Raw genomic sequence first — 21,598 nt, forward strand, 5'->3', positions numbered from 1 at the left:
AAAAAAAAAAAAAAGGAAAAAAATGAAAAAATTAATAAAATTCTGTAACATGTAACGCGACGATTAGACGATTTATATTATAAATTTGGTTTAGGTTATTCGTGTTCTGTGAGAAAGCATTTAGTACGAGTCACGTACGGCCATGTTTGAACCTTTCTGAAAGGAACCAGTCCTCCAAGAAGATCGATCAGTGGATCCGCGAGCTAATTCCCTTTTCCAGGGATCCTTTTCGATGATCGATCGATCGTTGCTCGATCTCGCCACTTTTCACGCTTCATCCAGACGAAACCTTCTTCGTCGCGGCTTTTTCTATCTTTTTCTACCTTTTTGGATAAACGCCACCGCGCCTCGATCATCCCGGTGGCAGAAAGCGCCGATGGAAATTCGTTCGAGCCAATCGCGCTGCGCTCTTCGCGCCACGATCCTTACCTTCGTTTCCACGTTTCTTTTCTTTTCTCGTTGTTTCGTTGTTTAATAGCCGCATACGCGTCTCACGTAGAAGCTAGGTTCGCGGAATTGTTGATCGAGATTTCGCTCGTTTTTAGAAACTTTAGAAACTTCGAAGTACGTTCGACGCGCGAAGGGCGACTCTCGTTTACTTTTATACGCTTTCATCGCGAATCCGACGTGAAATAAGACCGCGAGCACAAGTTCTCGCATTTTGTATCGCGCAGATCACGCTTATGCCCGGGAAGGATTCGTTATCGGCCGGGTATTTGAGTTTCGTTGTTTGGGCTAACGCGGTTCGATACCTGCGCCGAGATGCCGAAATCTCCTATGCGTGCAAAGTTTATAGAAACGCAGGAGGTGGCGCATAAATGGGTTACGTTTTAAAGTTCCTTGCATATCCTTTGTTTCTGCGTCGCGTTCGGCTGAATTTCGAAGCGAATCGCCAAGTGCTTCCATGTAACTCGCTGGAGAAAATTTCGAGCAACTTTCGGCCGGAACTTCCCGCTGAAATTCGTAGTTTGAATCTTTATGAACTTCATATGGGAAAAAGAATAAACGTACGGAACAAATATAAAGGACGATTCTATAGTTTCGGGCGTGTTTGATATATAGACATCGTGCACAAATAATATAAACTCGTGCAATCATGGTTCCATCGATGAAAGAACTATCTCGGTTCATTTCGCTACTTCGAGGTATTCTTCAAATAGTAATTCGATGTTCCGTCGATATCGTAAATAATTTTGCGAACGAAATACCGGTACAGGAAACTTGAAATAGAAACAATTACGATATCGACGGAATATCGAAAAATTAGAATAGTTTAAAATATTAATATATCGATTGATTTAGCAAGTTTCGAGCAATTTTGCGAGTTAATTCTCTCGTTGATCGGAAACCAATCTCAGCCGATACCAGTCAATTATCCATCAACAACCGTGCCTACGCGTAATCGTTGATAGAAAACGATCCTCGACCTTCAAAATTTAAACGAATCACAGAATCAAAATATTATTTCCGTTCCCTCGGAGGACCGAATTGCCATGAGAAAATCAAAACACCACCCCCATTAGTTCGCACGACGAGTATCAAGCAGAGGGTTGCCCTTCGAACCACGAAACGTAGGACAAATTTGCAGTCACCGTTGCATCGATTCTCGCGTTCGACAGCGTCACCTCCATCGAGTGCTCGTTGCTGAAGACTTCCGGCCATCGAGGGCCCCCGGAAGTCTCTTTTGCATCTTCGGTGCAAGCGTACGCGCGCCTGCGGGTCTCTTATTTTCTCCTTCTGTGTGTTGAACGAATCGAGAAACTGCGAGCCACGACCTGCGTCAGATCTGCGATTAACCCTTCGATCAGCGCGATCTAAGCGAGTTATAGGAAAATCGCGAGGACCAGTCGACTCGTCGGGATTATAGTAAACGCGAAATTCGACGAATAAGCAAACGATATGACACTTTGATTGTCAACGCAATTTTTATATGGCACGCTCAGGGGGCCACGATAAAATTTCCATTATTCTTATAATATAACGATGAATTATCAAACAATATTTCCAAAACAGAAAAAATGGTGTCGTTTATTGATGTCTTCTGTTCAAAGTTCTCTATTTATGATATTGAAATTTGCAAAGAATGCTTGCAATAAATTATTTTTAAATTGGAGATTGGTTACTAGCATGGTCCCACTGAGACAAGTGCCGGTCATTGATGACCACCATGGCAGTCAACGTGTTAATTTTCATCGAATAGTACAATTATAAGGGTACGAATAGAAATATCGAGAGAATAAGAATGTAAATCCGAGTCTCGAGTTTCCAAATTTTTCTAACGATAAGGTAACAAATCTCAGTTGGTTCGCGCAGCTTTTGAGTTTCCACGACGAGTTTACTCGTCTCGAGCTCTAGATGATCAGTTTTCCGCTGACGAGTTAAATCGCGATCCCTGGTTAAAGGGTTAACGATCGACGGTGGCTGGCTGGCGTTTCCAACGAAAACAGGAAAAGCGAAAATGCGACGCGCGCGGTGAGTCGCGCGTAATTAGATTAGCGAACGACGTAGCAGCCGATAAACTAGCGTGTACATAGAAAAAGATTGGAAAGGTGAAAAGTAAAAAAAAGAAAGTCATATTCTATACGAGGTTACGAGGCGTAGAAGCAGAGTTATATAGCGGTTACTGGTGTGCAATTGTATAGGCTTTTCAACGAACGTGTACAAGAGGAAGAGAGAATGTGCGTGAGCGTGGAGCTGTGCGTGAGAGATGTAAATTCGAGTTGAAGACGCGTCTCGAGTTCGAGTCGGATTGCGTTCCCGCGTCGAGAGGCTGCGTTCGATTGCGGCAAACGAGTAGCGTCCTTGGGAAGCTGAGGATTATTTAAAGAGGTGCAAAGGCGAATCCTGTTCCGTGCACATGTCACTTGGTTTCCGTAGTTTTGTACGAGTCGACGGGGATTTCGATCTGTAAGGAAGAACTCGCGAGAACCTGGTACAAAGTACGAGAGACGACTTCGATGACGTTTCGCGAAAATCTATCGACGATCGCGTACCGATCGATCGAATTTTCGACGCTTCTTTCTGAAAACTCGGTCAATAGCGTACGCGAGACTCGATCGGATCTCGGTCAGTCGAAAATCGAAAATTTCCGCGTTGCTTTTGCACGCGTGGTCGATAACGTCACTCTCGTCCTTCGAGTCGTGGAAACCAAAGCGGAAATGATCGATTCCCGACGGAGACTCGTTTTATTTCTTACGAATGCTCGAAACTTGCCCGTCGACTCGTCGAATACGCGCGAAAAACTTCGAAAATCGAAACACTGCCTGACATCTTGTACGCGATCCTCGTCCTCTTCTTTCAGGAATCGCGCGAATACTCTTCCAGTTTAACGAAACTGTCGTCGAAAAGGAAATTGTATTTTTCTAACGAGAAGGAACGAGCAACAAGCGAACGGGTTGTCGAAGTGATCGGTTATTTTTTCACGAGTCCACTATCGTTTCTCGCAGTTCGACGCAGCACACGAGGGACCGGAAACGTCGAGGGAGGTGGTCCTCCGCCGAGGACCGATCTCCGCCGATTTCCCGCGTCCAGTTTCCAAACAATCAGCGAGCATCGCACTCGTCGATGACTAAAGACGGCCAGAAAGTTACTTAATATGTATTATAACGTAATATACTTTACGCCTCTTGCTTTCCCGTTCCCCGAGCCCGGATGGCCGCTCAGAAATTTATCCTTTTGAGCGCTCATCCTCGGAACTGGAAGCAAGAGACACCACATAGAATGTACACCCATACACACTGAAGTACACACGTTTCGCGTATGTTTTTCACAGCTGAACGGAAACGAAACGCTCGACGCGATGATACGAGAATTAATAGGGAAAACAGAAAGGTGTTCTCTATTGGAAATTCCCGTACACCTCGTCAGCGTTTCTAAGAGAGTCGTTAATCCTTCGACATAGTTGCAACTGTCATTCGTTCGTGGACTTTCGTCGTTACCGATATCTCAAGGCGATTCCTTCGAATGATCTACACGAAATCTCGAAATTTTCGCTCGAAAAATTGTTTGCGTTTCCAAATTTTAGCCTAGAATTGTTCTTCGAATCCTCGGTGATCGAAACAATAAGGAAAAGTGATATTTTTAGCAAGCTTTCGCAATTTTTATCCGATCACAAAACTACCGGAATTTTAATTATTTATTTAAATATACGTAATTCTTCGAAAATGGCGTTTTAAACAGTGTTAGAAGATAAATACAGCGGGAAATGTAACCACTTGTCACGATAAAGCATGTAAACACAACGAATGTGGCTGAAATTGAATTTCACGAGGAAAATTGTCTGGATAATTCGGTAACGATGTACAGGCCAAGAAACTTCAGTGTCTTCTAGCGCGTGAACCGGCTCACTCGGAATTGGACGAGCAGAATCTTCGTTTTCCTCCCTTTCCGTAAGAACAAACCAAGCGAACAAAACAATTCTATTTTGCTGCTGATATACTTACACGAGCAAAACGACAGGGAAACCGTAATAAGGCCGTTGTCCTGTGTAAAGAAAATGTACGTAGAGTTAAAGCGAGCGTCGGCGATGAACGGCGACGACGATGGACAAGGATAGATCGACGGTGATGAAGATAGTAATAAACGATAATTAGCCTATGCATATATTTGTGAATAGATATTTAATAATTTATTGTTAACTAGAGTATTTTATTTGAAGGATTTTCATTAAACGGGGTTTTGGGTACCAATAATATCGTTTCTTACGTCAGAAGGGGTTAGAGAGTGCGAGGGGAGTGTGAGGAAGACTGCGTGTGAGAGAGAGAGAGAGAGAGAGAGAGAGAGAGCGAGCGATACCCGTGTGAGAAAGAGTGAGAGAGAAAGGGGAAAGAAAGAAGGGAGTAAAAAGGGCGACGATTTCTGCGCGCGCTTTTGTCAAGGAACCGAGAAAGATAGAGAAGAAAGATAGAAAGAGTTTTTAGCTTTACTTACCTAATTTTTGTAAGCAGAGCGACACAGACACGCCGGTAAGAGGAAGCGAACAATACAAAAATGGTGTAAAAGAAAAAAGAAAAAAATTATATATATTATATATTTATCGTTGGTCGACGAATGGAGAGAGGAGAACAGGTGAATGAAAGATAAAACGAAAACGATGAGCGCGTCGCGCGCGAGCATTCGACGGACGCGAACTATAATTATACTTGTAAATACAGTACACGATTTAGTGATAACGGGGGTTTTACTTTTAACAGCTTTATGTGATTATTACTTTGTCATGATCAGTGAAATAAATAAATGATGATAATACTTTAATCCTGGATCGATCAATAATTCCTAGATCCTAGATTCTGGAGTCTGAATCCTAGATCCTCCGCCTCGAGGGAGTCAGAAAGGAGCCAAAAGCTGGAGATGCCGAATATCGCGGAAGGAGAGCATGTGCTGGCACAGGAAGCACTTCTAGGTAGGTCAATGGCTATTGGGAATTTCGAGTAGAATTATTGTGCAATAATGCAAATCAGACGCAGCTGCCTCACGTGCTAATTAGGTCCACGGTGGGATAGCAATGTCCATTGACTTCGAAGTAACAAATCCCTTTGATAGGCGACTGAATCCTCTTAATGGTCATGCCGCCGGCTACTGTTAATAACCAATCAGAAATGACCCGTGTGCGGAACGCGTTGCTTGGTTAATTATTAATCGATTCGAAATTCGAACGCGACGTATCGCGAGTTAAATGCATTGCAAAAGCCATATGGCATCTTCGAATATTTTATACGTGTACTAGGATACGTATTCGTACACTGCGTCAATTTTTATCGAAAATTCACATAGATAAAAATGTAACAAAATTTTATTTTATTAAACTATACGACTCGCATGGCGAAGAAGATAAATATCGAATAGCATCGTTGGAAGCAATCAGGACAGAATTAATTCACAGCAAACATTAGCATAAATGGAATTTTACCATAATTAGAATAAAAACTTCAGCATGAATTGAAGAAATATTCGAATGAAAATGGGAGTGTTAGTTTTATATGAGGTTGAATAAGTGAAACTCATTTGCGATGATATAAAATTAATATGTGCGAGTGCAGGCTAGTATGAATGATGTTTGAAAAATGTTTAGAAGAATGTATCAGAATAAAACAGTTATGCGAGAATCGTCAAAGAGGAAACAGGTATGTAAGGGTTAATAAGAGTGAGAGAGAGAGAAGAATTTTCTAGAAAGTGTCAATCAATTTTTTGTTTAAAATATGAAACATGGGTATGTAAGTGTTAATAAGAGTGAGAGAGAGGGAAGAATTTTCTAGAAAGTGTCAATCAATTTTTTGTTTAAAATAATTTATTGCAAGCAGTTTTCATTATTTAAATATTTTTATCTAAATATACCGATGTGTTAACTGTTGAAAAACGTGGAAGATATTGGTGACCATTTCTATTCACAGAAAAGTCTTAGGATGACATGTCATTCTGAACCCTTTAGTAGTTCTATTGTTAAACGAGCGATTTTCAGTCAGTATATCGTACAAAGTTTTAGGTATTCTTTGAGAATTCTTAAAACAATTGATATATTATTCCCAGACAAATGCCTTGCCTTGATCCATAAATATATAGGTCACCATATAGGTACCTATCTGATAGAAGATATATCACAGTATCTTACCAATTACTGTTGTATTGGCGAGTGGAACGAGCGATTGTCGGAGCGATATGAAAGCGGATCGAATGATTGTCAATGCGATTGATGGGTATTCGGAACGGTGTGACAGTGGATTGAGAGAACGTTTATGCTAGATTATAGGTGAGAAGAGGAATGAGCTCTTAGAATGCACATAGAATTTTTGGACACTTGGCAATGTGTAATATAAGTGTGTGGTGTGTATGAATATAAAAGGGAATCCCAAAGAATGAATCTAGAGACTCGTTTGACAGCAGTCAGTGACAGCTAATCTTGAGATTTGCATAGCGAACTATATTTTATTCGATACATACTATTATTAAGAAAATAAAGAAATCTCTATTCCCGCATAAAATAAAAAATATTGAATTGTTTAAAGCTACCAAAATCCTTCTTCAAGAAACATCCAAGAAACTCCAAAACCGTGGAAAAAGGAGTAAATATATTTAGCTGCTCTGAGATCCCGAAATATTCACCATCTATCCACCAAAGATGACAATGGGTTGTATGAGTGTGTAGTGTGCATGAATATAAAAGGGAATCCCAAAGAATGAATGTAGAGACTCGTTTGACAGTAGTCAGTGAGAGCTAATCTTGAGATTTGCATAGCGATCTATATTTTATTCGATACCATTATTAAGAAAATGAAGAAATCTCTGTCCTCGTCGCAATCATTCCTCCATAACACCCTAAGAAACTTCAAAATCCAGGAAAAAAGAGTAAATAATGAATCCCAAAGAATGAATGTAGAGACTCGTTTGACAGTAGTCAGTGAGAGCTAATCTTGAAATTTTCATAGCGATCTATATTTTATTCGATACCATTATTAAGAAAATGAAGAAATCTCTGTCCTCGTCGCAATCATTCCTCCATAACACCCTAAGAAACTTCAAAATCCAGGAAAAAAGAGTAAATATATTTAGCTGATCTAAGATCCCGAAATATTCACCATCTATCCACTAAGGATGATAATGGGTTGTATAAGTGCGTGGTATACGTGAATGTAAAAGGGAATCATAAAGAATGAATGTGAAGACTCGTTTGACAGTAGTCAGTGAGAGCTAATTTTGAGATTTGCATAGCGAGCTATACTTCATTCGATGTCGTTATTAAGAAAATAAAGAAATCTCTATCCCCGTCGTACTCGCTCCTCCGTAACACCCCAAGAAACTCCAAAACCAAGGAAAAAGAATTAGATATATTTAGCCGATCCAAGATCCCGAGAGATTCACCATTTGTCCACCAAGGATGACAATGAGTTGTATAAGTGCGTGGTGTACATGAATATAAAAGGGAATCTTAAAAAATGAATGTGGAGACTCGTTTGACAGTAGTCAGTGAGAGCTAATCTTGAGATTTGCATAGCGAGCTATATTTCATTCGATATCATTAGTAAGAAAATGAAGAAATCTTTATCCCCGTCGTACTCGTTCCTCCGTAACACCCCAAGAAACTCCAAAACCAAGGAAAGAGAAGTAGATATATTTAGCCGATCCAAGATCCCGAGAGATTCACCATTTGTCCAGCAAGGATGACAATGGGTTGACACCTTCTCTCCTCGTGCTCCTCGCGCGGCCTTTTCCGCTCTGCTTCGACCGTGGGTGCCATCGTCGCCTCTGCGACGAGGATACAAAAATATCGTGAATCCTCGTCGGCACACCGACGTCGGTGTCAGTGGAGTAGGTGGCGGGGGCGGAAGCGGCAGAGGCTGGCGGAGACGACAGAGAATTAGAGAGTGAACCAGTCGCCCTCCTGCCTTTCGTTTCTCCATCGTTCAAACAGCGCTCCAGACAAACTCCCGACGTGCATAGGTATGTCTGGCTAGACATGGCACGCTGAAACGCCGACGTTCAGACGTTCAAGCCTCGCGGATCATCCGCGAACAGTGGCAGAGCCAGAGTGTCCTGGGATAGCGAAGTGTCTCTACCGCGAGTTTCGAAGGGGTGTCTGCTCGAGGTTTGCTGGTGGAACTCGACAGTTCCAAGTGCGTGTCAACAGTTGGGCTTTCGAATCGTTTGTGACACCGGGGAGGTCTGCGAGATTGGAGGAGATCGTTCAGCAGACAGAGCTTGAACGACCCACGTGCAGTCGTGTTTGGTCGCATTGGGAACTGGTATCGCGACTGTTTCTCTGCTTCCAACGGTATCTGACGGTAATTGCGATCCTTTTCATCGATGACCAAGTGACATCGCATTGCTTGACAGTCCACGCACCAGATCTATCTGAGAATTTCATACGTGGCTTCAAGAGACACGAGAATCGCGCGAGGTGTCGGAATCGAATAGCTCCGAAGGAACACCCGCAACTGGTCAACAGGATACCGGAAGAGGAAGGGAAGCCTTGGTGATTGGCCCACTGTCAGCGATTTGAATCCCGCTACCGGGACGTTTCTCCGCTCGCGTTCTCCAGTTGCTCCCTTCCTCAACGTGGTCGGTGCTATTATTGCTGTGCCGTCTAAATATAGGTGAGAGCGTACGCTTGACGCAAATCGAAAACAGAACTTGTAAACGTACGCTCGTCTTTTTTATTTCGCCTTCGGCACGGGTCTCCGACGCGACTCTATTTCCCTGCCGATACTAGCCGGAACCGACGCCATGAGGCAACCAATGTACTGGCTGTTGATCCTCTCTTGCACCCTCGGTGAGTACTCGCTTTGTTTACCATTGGAAATTAAAAGTCTTACCAGTCTCTTTTCGATATCATCGGATAAATTATACGATAATTTTGAATTAAAATTTAAACGAACCTCGTCGCGATGAGGTACAGTGGTTAACGGGATGTTTATATTTAAGGGTTTTGTAAGTGGTATAAGGATCAAGTGATCACGCGAGAGGAAAGGTTAATAGGAGATGGAATATAGAGAAGACAGTCGATATTTATTGTCGACTACAGTCGTACAATTATGTTGGCAATTTGTTATTGAAACGAAGGTTGCAGACGCTTCCATTGTACCCTCGGGGGAGGTGATTTCATATGATTAATTGCTCAAAAGGAGCTTCGTGTAGGTATTTACCGAGATAAAGCCGCGATACGTTGGAATGCTTAAGAGAATTTAATGATACTTTAACGAGGACGCGCGGCACTTGATTAGCGTATAAAATTGCATATTTCGGATATTCTTATTGTTCTCACCCAGTCATGTCATGCGATACCATCAATCTTCGTTTAATACAAAGTACTTCGAAGATCAGATTTATTCGAAGACACGTATTCCAGACGTAATTATCATTTTCGAAGAATTACATGACAAAAAGTATCGTACAAAGATCTCGAACACTCCGTGATAATATTTCTACGTTCTCGGTAACAATCTTAATAGCACCGCGGAAGTACTTGAAATATCTCGCAGAGTCGTCATTATCCACTAGGACAATCCGTGCGAAGTGACCTTTAAGTCAGCTGCCAATTTCGAAACGATGGATTTCATTTAATTGCTTCCTGAAAGCGACATTTTCCATTTAAACCGCTATAAAGGTGACAAAAATGATACAATAGAGATTTAATTAAGAGTACAGAAAGGAATTTCAAAGACGAAAACATTTGCAAACCACTTTGTGCTCTTGGTGAAATATGAAAATGAAACTTTGGAAGGTATCAAGCAAGGGAAGCAGTGACACTCCTTTTCAGGTGTTCAAACATAACGAACGCTAAAGAAAAATTTCTGGAGAAATGTACACATTGACAGAGTCGGTGAATGTTGGCCGCGTTGACTCTTTAAACGAATGGACACCTGTACTCGATATAGCACTACCGCGAACTTCCTTATTAATTAAAAACGTGTCATTCAGACGTAAAATCGGGTTAAGTCGCGCTTCATTGATACCATGTTTTCCAGACACTTCGCAATTGACAGTATTCTCTGATTTCGTGAAAGGGATTAAAGAAGCGTGTTTTTCGTGCCTGTTATTTTCGAGAATCATTAATGACCAGGTGTAATCTTTTAATTGCACTCGCCTCGTATCCTGCAGTGCGGCACACGAAAATGCTATACTCGGTAGCATGATGAAGTAACAAATTCCTGTTGCAACGAACAATAACATCTTTGTCACTTACATTGACATCGAAAATAAAATTATATAAATATCCACTATAAACTTAAAAAAATTTTGTTTTTAATTATAATTTACTTCGTGTTAACTCTGTTAAGAGTTACATCCTGTTTCATCCCTATTCAAGACTGTAAAAAGGATATAAGTTTCTCAATCTTGATACTAGATTGAGTGGCAAATGTAAGGTTGCCACTTACATTGACATCGAAAATAAAATTATATAAATATCCACTATAAACTTAAAAAAATATTTTTTTTAATTATAATTTACTTCGTGTTAACCCTGTTAAGAGTTACACCCTGTTTTATCCCTATTCAAGACTGTAAAAAGGATATAAGTTTCTCAATCTTGATACTAGATTGAGTGGCAAATGTAAGGTTGCCACTTACATTGACATCGAAAATAAAATTATATAAATATCCACTATAAATTTAAAAAAATTTTGTTTTTAATTATAATTTACTTCGTGTTAACTCTGTTAAGAGTTACACCCTGTTTTAACACTATTCAAGACTGTAAAAAGAATATAGTAAGATTCTGAATCTTAACACTAGAACTACCAACCCAGTGAAAATGACTGGTCCCAGAATTTTCATTTTTGCAATTGAACACACACCTGCTTTAAGAATAAAATTGGTATCAACTCGTATTAAGAAAGAACTGTGATCGATATATTCACTCGTATTCATCGTACCGCTGAAATTACTATAATCTGTGCACGTTATAGTTAGGTACGCATTAAGGATCGGTAGTTCTAGTATTAATACGTTGTTGACCCCGGAAATTTTACTCACAGTTTATCTCATGTCGCCGGCTATTATTTTGTAATTAAAAGTGGAAGGAAAACATTATAAATAAACTTGAATAAATTTTATTTAATATTTAACTTTTAACATTTCTTTTTGGCGTGATAAACGGTATAACAATCACCTACGTGTAAATGGTACATGATAGGTTTTGTAAATATATCTTTCAGACAGCTGACACTGACCCAACGATGGGTCATTTCGCTGATGAGAAACAAAAATACATCACGAGTTAACTCGTGACTGGTCAACAACGTATTAATCTAACTTTTATTCTAATTTCATATTAAAAATCACCTCTTACGAATATTCAATCAATTTTTATTTTCAATCCATTTTTCTTAACTCTTTGCACTCGGCGAATTTTTCGTTACAGAGAAATAGTAATTCGAAGACTTCCTGCCATAAAGTTGACGATATTTTTAAAAAGGTAAATAAGGAATTGTATGCAAATTGAAACGTGGAATTATTTTACCTCGAGGTTCCACGCATCGTTGAGTAATTTTAGATTTGATATATTAATTAACATCCATCTTTAAAATGGGATTAAATGGCGACTGAGACGCGCCTCTCGAGTGCAAAGGGTTAACAAAATAGGTACGTCGAAACGAACGTGATATTTCTTGATATGCAAAGATATTTCGTATTTTTATCAGCACGAACAAATTTGCACGAAATAATCTACGGAATAATTTACTCAACGATTGCGGAATATACAAACGAAGATAACGTTCACGTATATTCGGTGGAACGAAATTACCATCGAAGTAGCACATCTGATTAGAAGCGAGAGTGCTTCACTTTTAATAGCACACCGCCATCAGCTACCGAATTACCTGCTCGCAACGAGACTCGTAACCAGCACACGTGTAAATTTCGCCGACTAATTGCACGAGCAATCGGCTCGAAGGTTGACACGCGGTGGCCCGGCCACGTGCACGTTATCGCGCCACATCGCCTATGACAAACGTCGGCAAACCCGGCCTAAGATCCATCGGTTTGACAGATGTAATTCCCTTCGTCAAATATCGACGATGAATCGGATCGTAAACTCAAGTGTCGGGCGAGGAATCGCTGTTGCGATTTCTGGCTCGCCAGAAAACGGAAGTTTCCCGTGTGAAAATAAACCTGTTCCACAGCCCTGATTGATCCTACAGCCATGGTTACGGTGTGCGGAATTTTTCCTGCTTTTAAAAGCTTCTGCTTCGGTTTAAAGATAGAAAGATCGTGGAGAGGTAAATAGAAAATAGTTGGTACGTTCCGAAAATCGTGAATCGAGTATACTAACGTATCAGGTCAGTCCAAAAGTTCATGCGCATATTTAGGAAATTTTAAATAGCGTAAATAAAACACAATTTAACATTTTAATCATTGATATATTTTCCTCCGTTATCTGCAATTTCTCGCCATCTTGCAGGTAACTTTTTAATTTCATTGCTGTAAAAATTCTGGTTTCGATGCAAAAAGCCTGAAAGTTCATTTTGTACATCCTGTTTGGAATTTAAGTTCGAGGACTATGTTGCAAAGAGGAGCTTCAAAAAATATTTAAGTTCTATTTTTAATAATTAAACGAAGAAAATGGAATAATAAATCTTCCACGATTATCGAAGAATATTTGAATAATACCTGAATAATACCTGAATAATTAAATTCGTCAAATGATTACTATAAGTATCGCGAAATTTAGGGATAAAAAGAAAATAGTAGAAATAGAGATAAATAAAAAGATGTGACAAGCGGAAGTGATCGTGGTATTGGGACACTTCCGTGTGGATGAAAAAATCCGATCCCGGAAGGACCTCCCATAGTTCTGCTCTATGCTCGATGAATTTACGTCGACGAGTTTTCGTGGCTTGTTAAATCGCCGATTTACGATCGCCGGAAACGATATGGCCGATCCTGTCGGATGCCGAGCAGAAATAAAAACAGATGAAAAAGGAAGAGAAATAAAGCGGAAGAGGATAAAGGGAGTGTATAAACCGATCATCGGAAGTATGGTTGTTCGCGCAAAATCGAGTTTTACGAGAGCACAGTACTAATCCTCCGGTTCGGTATTTTTCTAGCAAAATGGCGCCGTTCTCGATCGCGATTAACGAGTGTTTATTAAGTTCCTGAGCGAGAGACCTGTTTCAGTCTCGCGACACTCGATGAGTATCTCATTTGTTGTGCCTTTCGTGCTTGCTTACATACGCGATTGCGTGCAAGATCTTATTAATATGATACATCGACGACTAGGATTTTTTAAATTATTATTTTTGAAGTCTTCTTCGAGTCACCTGTTCGAAGGATTTTTACAATTGTGTCATGGTAGAGAACGATGCACGTGTCAGAGTAAACGAGTGAGTGTTAAATGGAATGGCACTCTGATGATAGAAAATTATGTGCTTTTAAGTGAATCATAAATCTAATTCACCTTCGATTCATGACGTAAGGTGTGATCATGTCTATTGTTTTGAAATGCACAATTGGTTATGATTAATATGTTATTTGAAAGGAACGAACTAACTCGTCATCGGTATACCAATGATCTATATCATCAATGATTGTATAATAATATACGTATATTATAAAGATATATTTATTTTTAATATATGCAACAAGAAATGAAATAAAATTAATTTTTCCTAGTTTCATCGATAAAAATTCATCTGTATATAATTGGTTATAATTAACATACCACCTGAAAGGAACGAACTAATTCGTCATTGGTATACCATTGCTCTATATCATCAATGATTGTAAAATGATATACGTATAATATAAGAATATATTTATTTTTAATATATGCAACAAGAAATGGAATAAAATTAATTTTTCCTAGTTTCATCGATAAAAATTAATCTATACATAATTAGTTATAGTTAGCATACTACCTGAAAGGAACGAACTAATCATTGGTATACCAATGCTCTATATCATCATCGATTATAAAATAATATTCCTATATCTTTATTTTTAATATATGCAACAGCAAATGGAATAAAATTATTTTTTTTCTGGTTTCATTGATAAAAATTCATCTATACACAATTGGTTATAATTAACATGCCACCTGAAAGGAACGAACTAATCATTGGTATACCAATGTTCTATATCATCACCGATTATAAAATAATATTCCTATATCTTTATTTCTAATATATGTAACAAGAAATGAAATAAAATTCTCTTATATCTATAAAATTTCCTATTTTCATCGATGCAAATTCATCTCTGAAGCATCCACCTGTGTCACGTTTACGTTAAAAGTACCTAACCTTCCATTCGCTATGACTGAAAGAGCTAATCCGCTTTCGCTAACCTTCAACCCTGACCTTAACCAGTCTCCCGTTCTCCCACTAACCTAATTTATCGACACGGTGAGTGTCGAACTATAAATCTTCCTAAACGATCGATTACGCGTTTCTCGATCATTTCACTAGGAAAAATCGCATTCCGTATCTCTGCCGGTTCACCAGATCATCTTTCATTGCGAAATTGCACCGTTTGTCGCTTCTGCAAATGTCCCGTGCAAATCGCTTATGGAGCCGGCCCCTCGTCATCTGTCATACTTAGCGTGCCCATACACGTGTCACTTTTTTATTAACGAGAAAAACGCGACAAGTGTTTAACTACAGACGTGTTACACGTGAGCGAGGTGTTAAACGCTTCCATGACATTGTCGCACGTGCACACACGAGCACTCGCGTATCACGTGGATACGTGTGGGTGTCCGCAACATTGTCAGACTTGCTCTCACGCGTGAAGACCTAATTCAGAATTTCAGGTGACAAGATAAATCGGAGATTCCGAATAATCTATAGACAATCACGGATGTCCAATGAACAGTCATCCGATGTGGCAAATTCGAGGCATCGAAAGATCAAAAGTTTGTCTATAGATTGAATACAGCCGGAGGTTATTAGCCACTTAAGTTCAATGTTACATCCTGCCTGAGTGTGATAGAAGGTCCCAGTACTCCCCAGTTGACTTATGACGTTGTTCAGATAATGTGTTATGATCACGTCGCTTAGGTCCATCGATATTGTTGTTTCATCACATCCGGACCTGTCGAACAAGCGATCAGGGCAATGAAGAACAGACGTCTACTGTGTTTTCCATCATCCACCTGTCTGATTTTCCCGATTCGCTTCGGGAATATCAAGTACGTCTTTGTGATAGAGTAGCAACTCGATTTTACCAGTCAAGTGGATGAACGAACTCTTCACTGACGTTTTAGTAGCTCTGTTCATTGATTAGATCGATTTCGAGTAGTCTGAAAATTTTTGTCGTAAATTATCAACGCTCGTGCAAGGATAGTGACAGGCCTGCTAGAGGTTACAGGCCAATGCTCTTCGGACACTCAATCTTTTTACACCCAGAAATAGAATCCTAGTTATTGTTCAAACTAAATATTAAGTTGACCAATAAACCACATCGGATTTTTGGAATAAATCATGTTAGCTCCTAATTGAAATTATTTATTATTTCTTTTATTTAATACTGGAACTATTTATAAATATAGTTTTTGTAAATCAACTACTATAAATCAAAAGTAATGTTGCGAATTATTTCCTTTAATAAATTAATAATTTTTTCGAAAAATCAACGTTTATGTCATAAAGAGTCGTTTGATCCTCGTTTACTTCCCTGTACGCTAAACGCTTTGATTTCATCCTAGAAATTCCAACAATTTTGTTATGTACCCATTTCTCTATTAAACTCACGAATTGATCGTGTATTCCGTTTGATTAAATATCTCTCTCTCCTTAGGAACACTTAGTCGTGCGTAAACACGAAATTCGAGATTAGGTTGCAACTTCGCATTAACGTACATGTGTATCCTGTTGAACAAGCAAAGCATGGAAATGTATACGCACAGACGAGGTTCACGTTCTATTTAACAATTGGCCTGCAGCATAGAACACGTGTACCGAGCAGAATCCGGAATTTACTTCGTTTTATTGCGGCAAATTTGCAAGCGTGAAAATTCACCTTAATAAATTACCCTAGAAACTTCGCGATTTAGTTACTTCGTTTTCGACATTACCACTAGCAACCGAGTGCTATCGCGTTTCAAACTGGGTGAAGAGGGTGCAGGAAATATGTCAACTCAGTGGTACCAACTTGCAACTGGGATAAGAAAGATGGCGTAGATAAAAGTTTGAGAATTTGTATTTTTAATTCTTCGTTCGATCTAGAGATTCGTGATTCAATAATAGTGTTCTTGCATAGGACACTACATCAATTCTAATTTGAGAATCAAAGTAGTAGGAAAAAATTTGCCAGAAGTCCGTGGAGAACGATTACGACGCGGATTTATATTTACATGCGTCGCCGCGCGTATTTTCGAGAAAGTTTAAGAAACATTTTCTCGGATATATCGTCGGACAGATGCAGAGGGGACAATTCAAGGAGAAAATATATTCGACGTCAATGAGCACGCGAATAATGTTCGAAACATACTAATAAACTTCGCAACCCATTTCCTTCGCAAGTTTCGCGTCTTCCTGTAATAACTGCAATGGCGTCGAGGAGGGAGATAATGGCGCGTGTTTAATTCGAATTCAAATCGCGTGAAATTTTCTGAAATTCAGCAACGATAATTAAACAAACACGGAAAATGTGACAATTCGAATTTCGGAAATAAAATTTAAAATTCTTTAAATTCAGAAGTGTCTTTAACGTTCTGGTAAAAAATATGAAAAATGGTAGGAGACTCTTATCTTTCGTAGAAGAAACAAAATGGTGGATGCATTTATTATTAGTTTGCTGACGAATAATTCCCGAAAAACGTTTGACGTTTGCCTATTTATAATTTCGGAGAATTTTTACTATTTCTATATTTCTCTTTTTGGAATTCATTCGATAAATGGTACCCATCGTTTTAACATTTATCCTGAATTGAACGTATTCAATAGAGGCCGCAGAAAGACAATGGCATAATTAAAATAGACACTGTAAGATACCAAATATTCCTACATTGAATTATTACCATCGCAACACTGAATTAACAATAACGATATCATAATGTTTCATCAAAATTATTTATAACAGGAACGAAACGAACTGCTGAAAATTCCAAATTATTCGAGAAAGATACTCGCGTACTATTTCGAGTGCAAAGGAAAAAGAAGTTGAGGAAGATCCCAGTCCAGAATCTCGCATGCATATTAATGAATTCGAAAGACACGATCGTTTCACGAGGGGGCATTTATCAGATTCTCATCCATTTCGTTTCACCAGTGCCGCGATAAGATAAGCCCCCGAAATGAGATGGAATAATTCACCTGGTTTCGTGTACGAGTCTCTTAATGCCCGGCTCTATGCATCATGCGAGCGCGGAATTTGTGCTCCATTACCTGTTAAGTTCATTTTATGAAGCTATACCGGCTAAGTCTTTCAACGTCTGATTTACAATCGCGCCGGTGTGTAACCGGGCCGAAATGTATATCTCGCAACTCGAGGAAAAGTTCGCAAGATTCGGCTGCATGTAAACTTAGATAAGCTCGGAATTTAAATGACTAAGCCGGCTTTAAAAATACCGCGGGATCCTTTCGGCGATGGAACGTCAAATATTCCGGGTCAGCCTGCTCTACGATGGGATCGAACGACCCGAATGAGCCATTTACGAGGTGTCTGGGTAAACAGGGCTGGTCCGAAGAAACGCGAGATGTTACATTAGGTTAGGGTCACGTGGAAGCTTCTTCGGGGAGAATCTCGAATAAAAATTCGGAAGTAAAATTGAAAATAGATGGATGAAAGGACAGAAAACGTATCGAATCACGTATCGAATCACTGTGCAATACAATGCTTTCTGTAAAATAAAATAATAATAATAATAATAATAACAAAAGGAATGGAATTAGGCTACTCCAAGGGTTACACCAATGGAAACGAATCAAAATTCTGAAGTAAAATTGAAAATAAATGGATGAAAAGATAGAAGACGCATCAAATCACTGTGCATTACAATGCTTTCTGTAAAATAAAATAATAATAATAATAATAATAATAAAAGGAATGGAATTAGGCTACTCCAAAGGTTACACCAATGGGAACGAATCAAAATTCGGAAGTAAAATTGAAAATAAATGGATGAAAAGATAGAAGTCGTATCAAATCATTATGCAATACGATGCTTTTTTTAAAATAAAATAATAATAATAAGAATAATAAAAAGAAGAATGGAATTAGGTTACTTGAAAGGTTACGCCAATGGGAAAGAAGCTTACTGTGGAGGAGGATCTTAAATAAAAATTCTGTAGTAAAATTGAAAATAGATGGATGAAAAGACAGAAGACGTACTGAATCGCTATGCAATACAATGCTTTTTGTAAAATAAAATAATAAAATAATAATAATAATAATAATAAAAGGAATGGAATTAGGCTACTCTAAAGGTTACGCCTTTCCAATAGGAAAGGAGCTTACTGTGACAATTTCGGATTATTCAAATCTCAATTATTATTACAGCTTCTGGAAAATCCAAATCCAATTTTCAAACAACTATTTCCAAACGAAATTACCTGACTTCTACCATAATTTCTTCGTCTGCAATTGTAAAGGTAACGAACCACCGAAATTACGAGTATACAATTGCGGATGAAACGGGTCGAGTATATCAACTATACTAGGAGAAGTGGAGATTTTGTTGGGAATTTCGCGGAGGAAATAGCCAAACGCACAGGGAAATAACTGTATTCAGTTGTATAGCAATCTTTAGATTTATTATGCGATATATAATTAAAGCGTATGAGTCTTTCTGAATACCACTATGGGTCACAATGTATGAACTAGGTGTTTCTGTTTCTAACTTGGCAGTGAGGAGCTATGTGGGACGGCAGGTCCTTTTAAACCCTCAAAACCGACCCCTTGAAGTCCAGAGATCGGTAATACCCTGATAATTAAAGCGTATGAGTCTTTCTGAATACCACTATGGGTCACAATGTATGAACTAGGTGTTTCTGTTTCTAACTTGGCAGTGAGGAGCTATGAGAGACGGCAGGTCCTTTTAAACCCTCAAAACCGACCCCTTGAAGTCCAGAGATCGGTAATACCCTGCAACCTTCGACAGGTATGTCGTCATCGTTGCATGGGCGTAGCTGACTTCCAACAGATTTCATTTGCAAACCTCGAAGAAAGCGTAATTCGATAAATCTGTTGGAAACTGCTCGGTGAAATACGGAACGCGTCGGATGATGCGAACGAATGGCGAAAAACGAGGCAAGCATGCTAATACGAGTAATGAATATGGATAAACGAGACAAAACATTCATTATTCCGAAGCTGAAACGTTGAATCTGGGTTCGATTGGCCGGTGAACGCACCCAGGAACAGATAGTTGGTCAGGTTGTACTATAAATAACGGAAGTTTGCGAGCACGTTGGCGTTTAGAAGTTATTCCTGTGGCGCCTTGGGTCAGACATGCACTTGACTCGACAATGCTTCTCGTGACATAACACCCGCCACGTGTTCGATGAATTTAACCCCTGGCCAGGGTTCGACGATCACTGAAAAATTATTTCCACGTAGATTTCGTCCCACCGTTTCGAGGAAAATTGCTAGTCCCGTTTGAAAGAAAAATTCGGCAATGACGTGTCTCTGTTAAGCCGGTGATTAAATTTGGATCTCGAGTAAGCAGTCGAAACCTACGTGACTCTTGCTTTTGTACGTGTATGAACTAAAAATCACCGAATTCCTTCTGCAAAACTCCTACGAACTAGTTAATTTCTTTGGAAACCACGAGACAAAATTAAATCTCGATTTTTGAGAAATTTAAAACTTTTATTAATAATACTATAAATATTATAAAATATTGGAACAGCTTCATGATTATGTATAGTAAATTTCGAGCAATAATAAGAATGAGTGAAAATGGGTAATTTGAATAAAATTAATTAATAAATTGAACGAAAATAAGTTAACTTCTTTGAAAATGACACGACAAAATTAAATTTCGATTTTTGAGAAATTAAAAATTTTTATTCATATTACTATAAAATTAGTATTATAAAATATAGGAACCGCTCCATGATTGTGTATAGTAAATTTAAATTTAAAAATACATAATTTGAATAAAATTATTATAATTAATAAATTGTACGAAAATAGATAAAAATTATCTGGATAAAATACTACTTTTAGTAAAAGGAGCTTTACTTCTTCAATAATTAAAAATAAAAAGAAGTAATCAATTATTTTGATTACTTTGGTGATTCTAGCGTTAACAGAGATTTATTTCACAACATTGTCGAACTAGGTTACTCTGCATATTACCATGCATATTCAGTTTCAATATAGCTGTGTCATAATCATTGGCAGTGTTCACTGTGCTAAATCTGAAACTGTCTGGAACGAATAAACGCATCTCACAGTGACGGTGCGCATTTTCTCGTCTGTTCCTGTTCTCGGAATGGAAATGCAGTCGAGAGATTTTCGAGAACTGACCAAGGTTAACCTGTGACTAATCTCGAGCTGATACAAAAGGACTTTTGTGAAGACTGAATCACGCATGCCCATAACTCACTGTCGTTTACGCTCTAAGCAATCTTCGATGTTCAAACAAGCCATAAAGCGATGTAATTGTTGTTAAATGCTTAATGAGCAATTCAAACCGTTTAGATCACTTGGTCGCTACATAATTACGTAATTCACGATTAAAAGATCGCATTGTCTTGAGAGATATTCATTAAGAGCGATTGAAGTATAAACGATTCCTATAACAGCATAATAGCTCCATTAACCAGGGCTTAAATGTTTCCTGCGCATTAATGAAAATTAATAGATATCGAATAAAACTCGTTAATAATATATAGATGTCGGGGAAGGAAATGGCGATTCAAAAAATTAGAAAAATTAAAATTTCGTTGACTTTTAACCCTTTGCACTCGACGATTTTTTGGCTAGAGAAGAGTAGAAAATCAAGGATTCTCTATTAAAAAACTGACGATACTTTTCTGAGCAATAAATAAAGAATTTTATAATAATAGAATTGTAGAATTATTTGATTTCGATACCTTGCACCCTGTTACATTACATTAAAATTGATATATTAATTAATATCGATCTTACAAATTTTATGAAATAGTGACTGAGGGTCACCTCTCGAGTGCAGAGGGTTAATTTTACCTGCCATATT

General features: G+C 38.7%; 1 protein-coding gene across 1 annotated transcript in view; it reads left to right on the forward strand.

Moving 5' to 3' along the window:
* The first annotated feature begins 8,438 nt into the window (after positions 1-8,438).
* LOC108551437 (xaa-Pro aminopeptidase 2) overlaps positions 8,439-21,598 on the forward strand; it is a 46,888-nt gene continuing 33,728 nt past the window's right edge. The window contains 1 exon segment of the mRNA XM_083287400.1: positions 8,439-9,262. Coding sequence (XP_083143526.1) covers positions 9,217-9,262 — 46 coding nt within the window. The 5' untranslated portion in view covers positions 8,439-9,216.

Source organism: Eufriesea mexicana, unplaced genomic scaffold, assembly GCF_001483705.2.
Source record: "Eufriesea mexicana isolate 0111107269 unplaced genomic scaffold, ASM148370v2 scaffold4126, whole genome shotgun sequence".
Taxonomy (NCBI): Eukaryota; Metazoa; Arthropoda; class Insecta; order Hymenoptera; family Apidae; genus Eufriesea; species Eufriesea mexicana.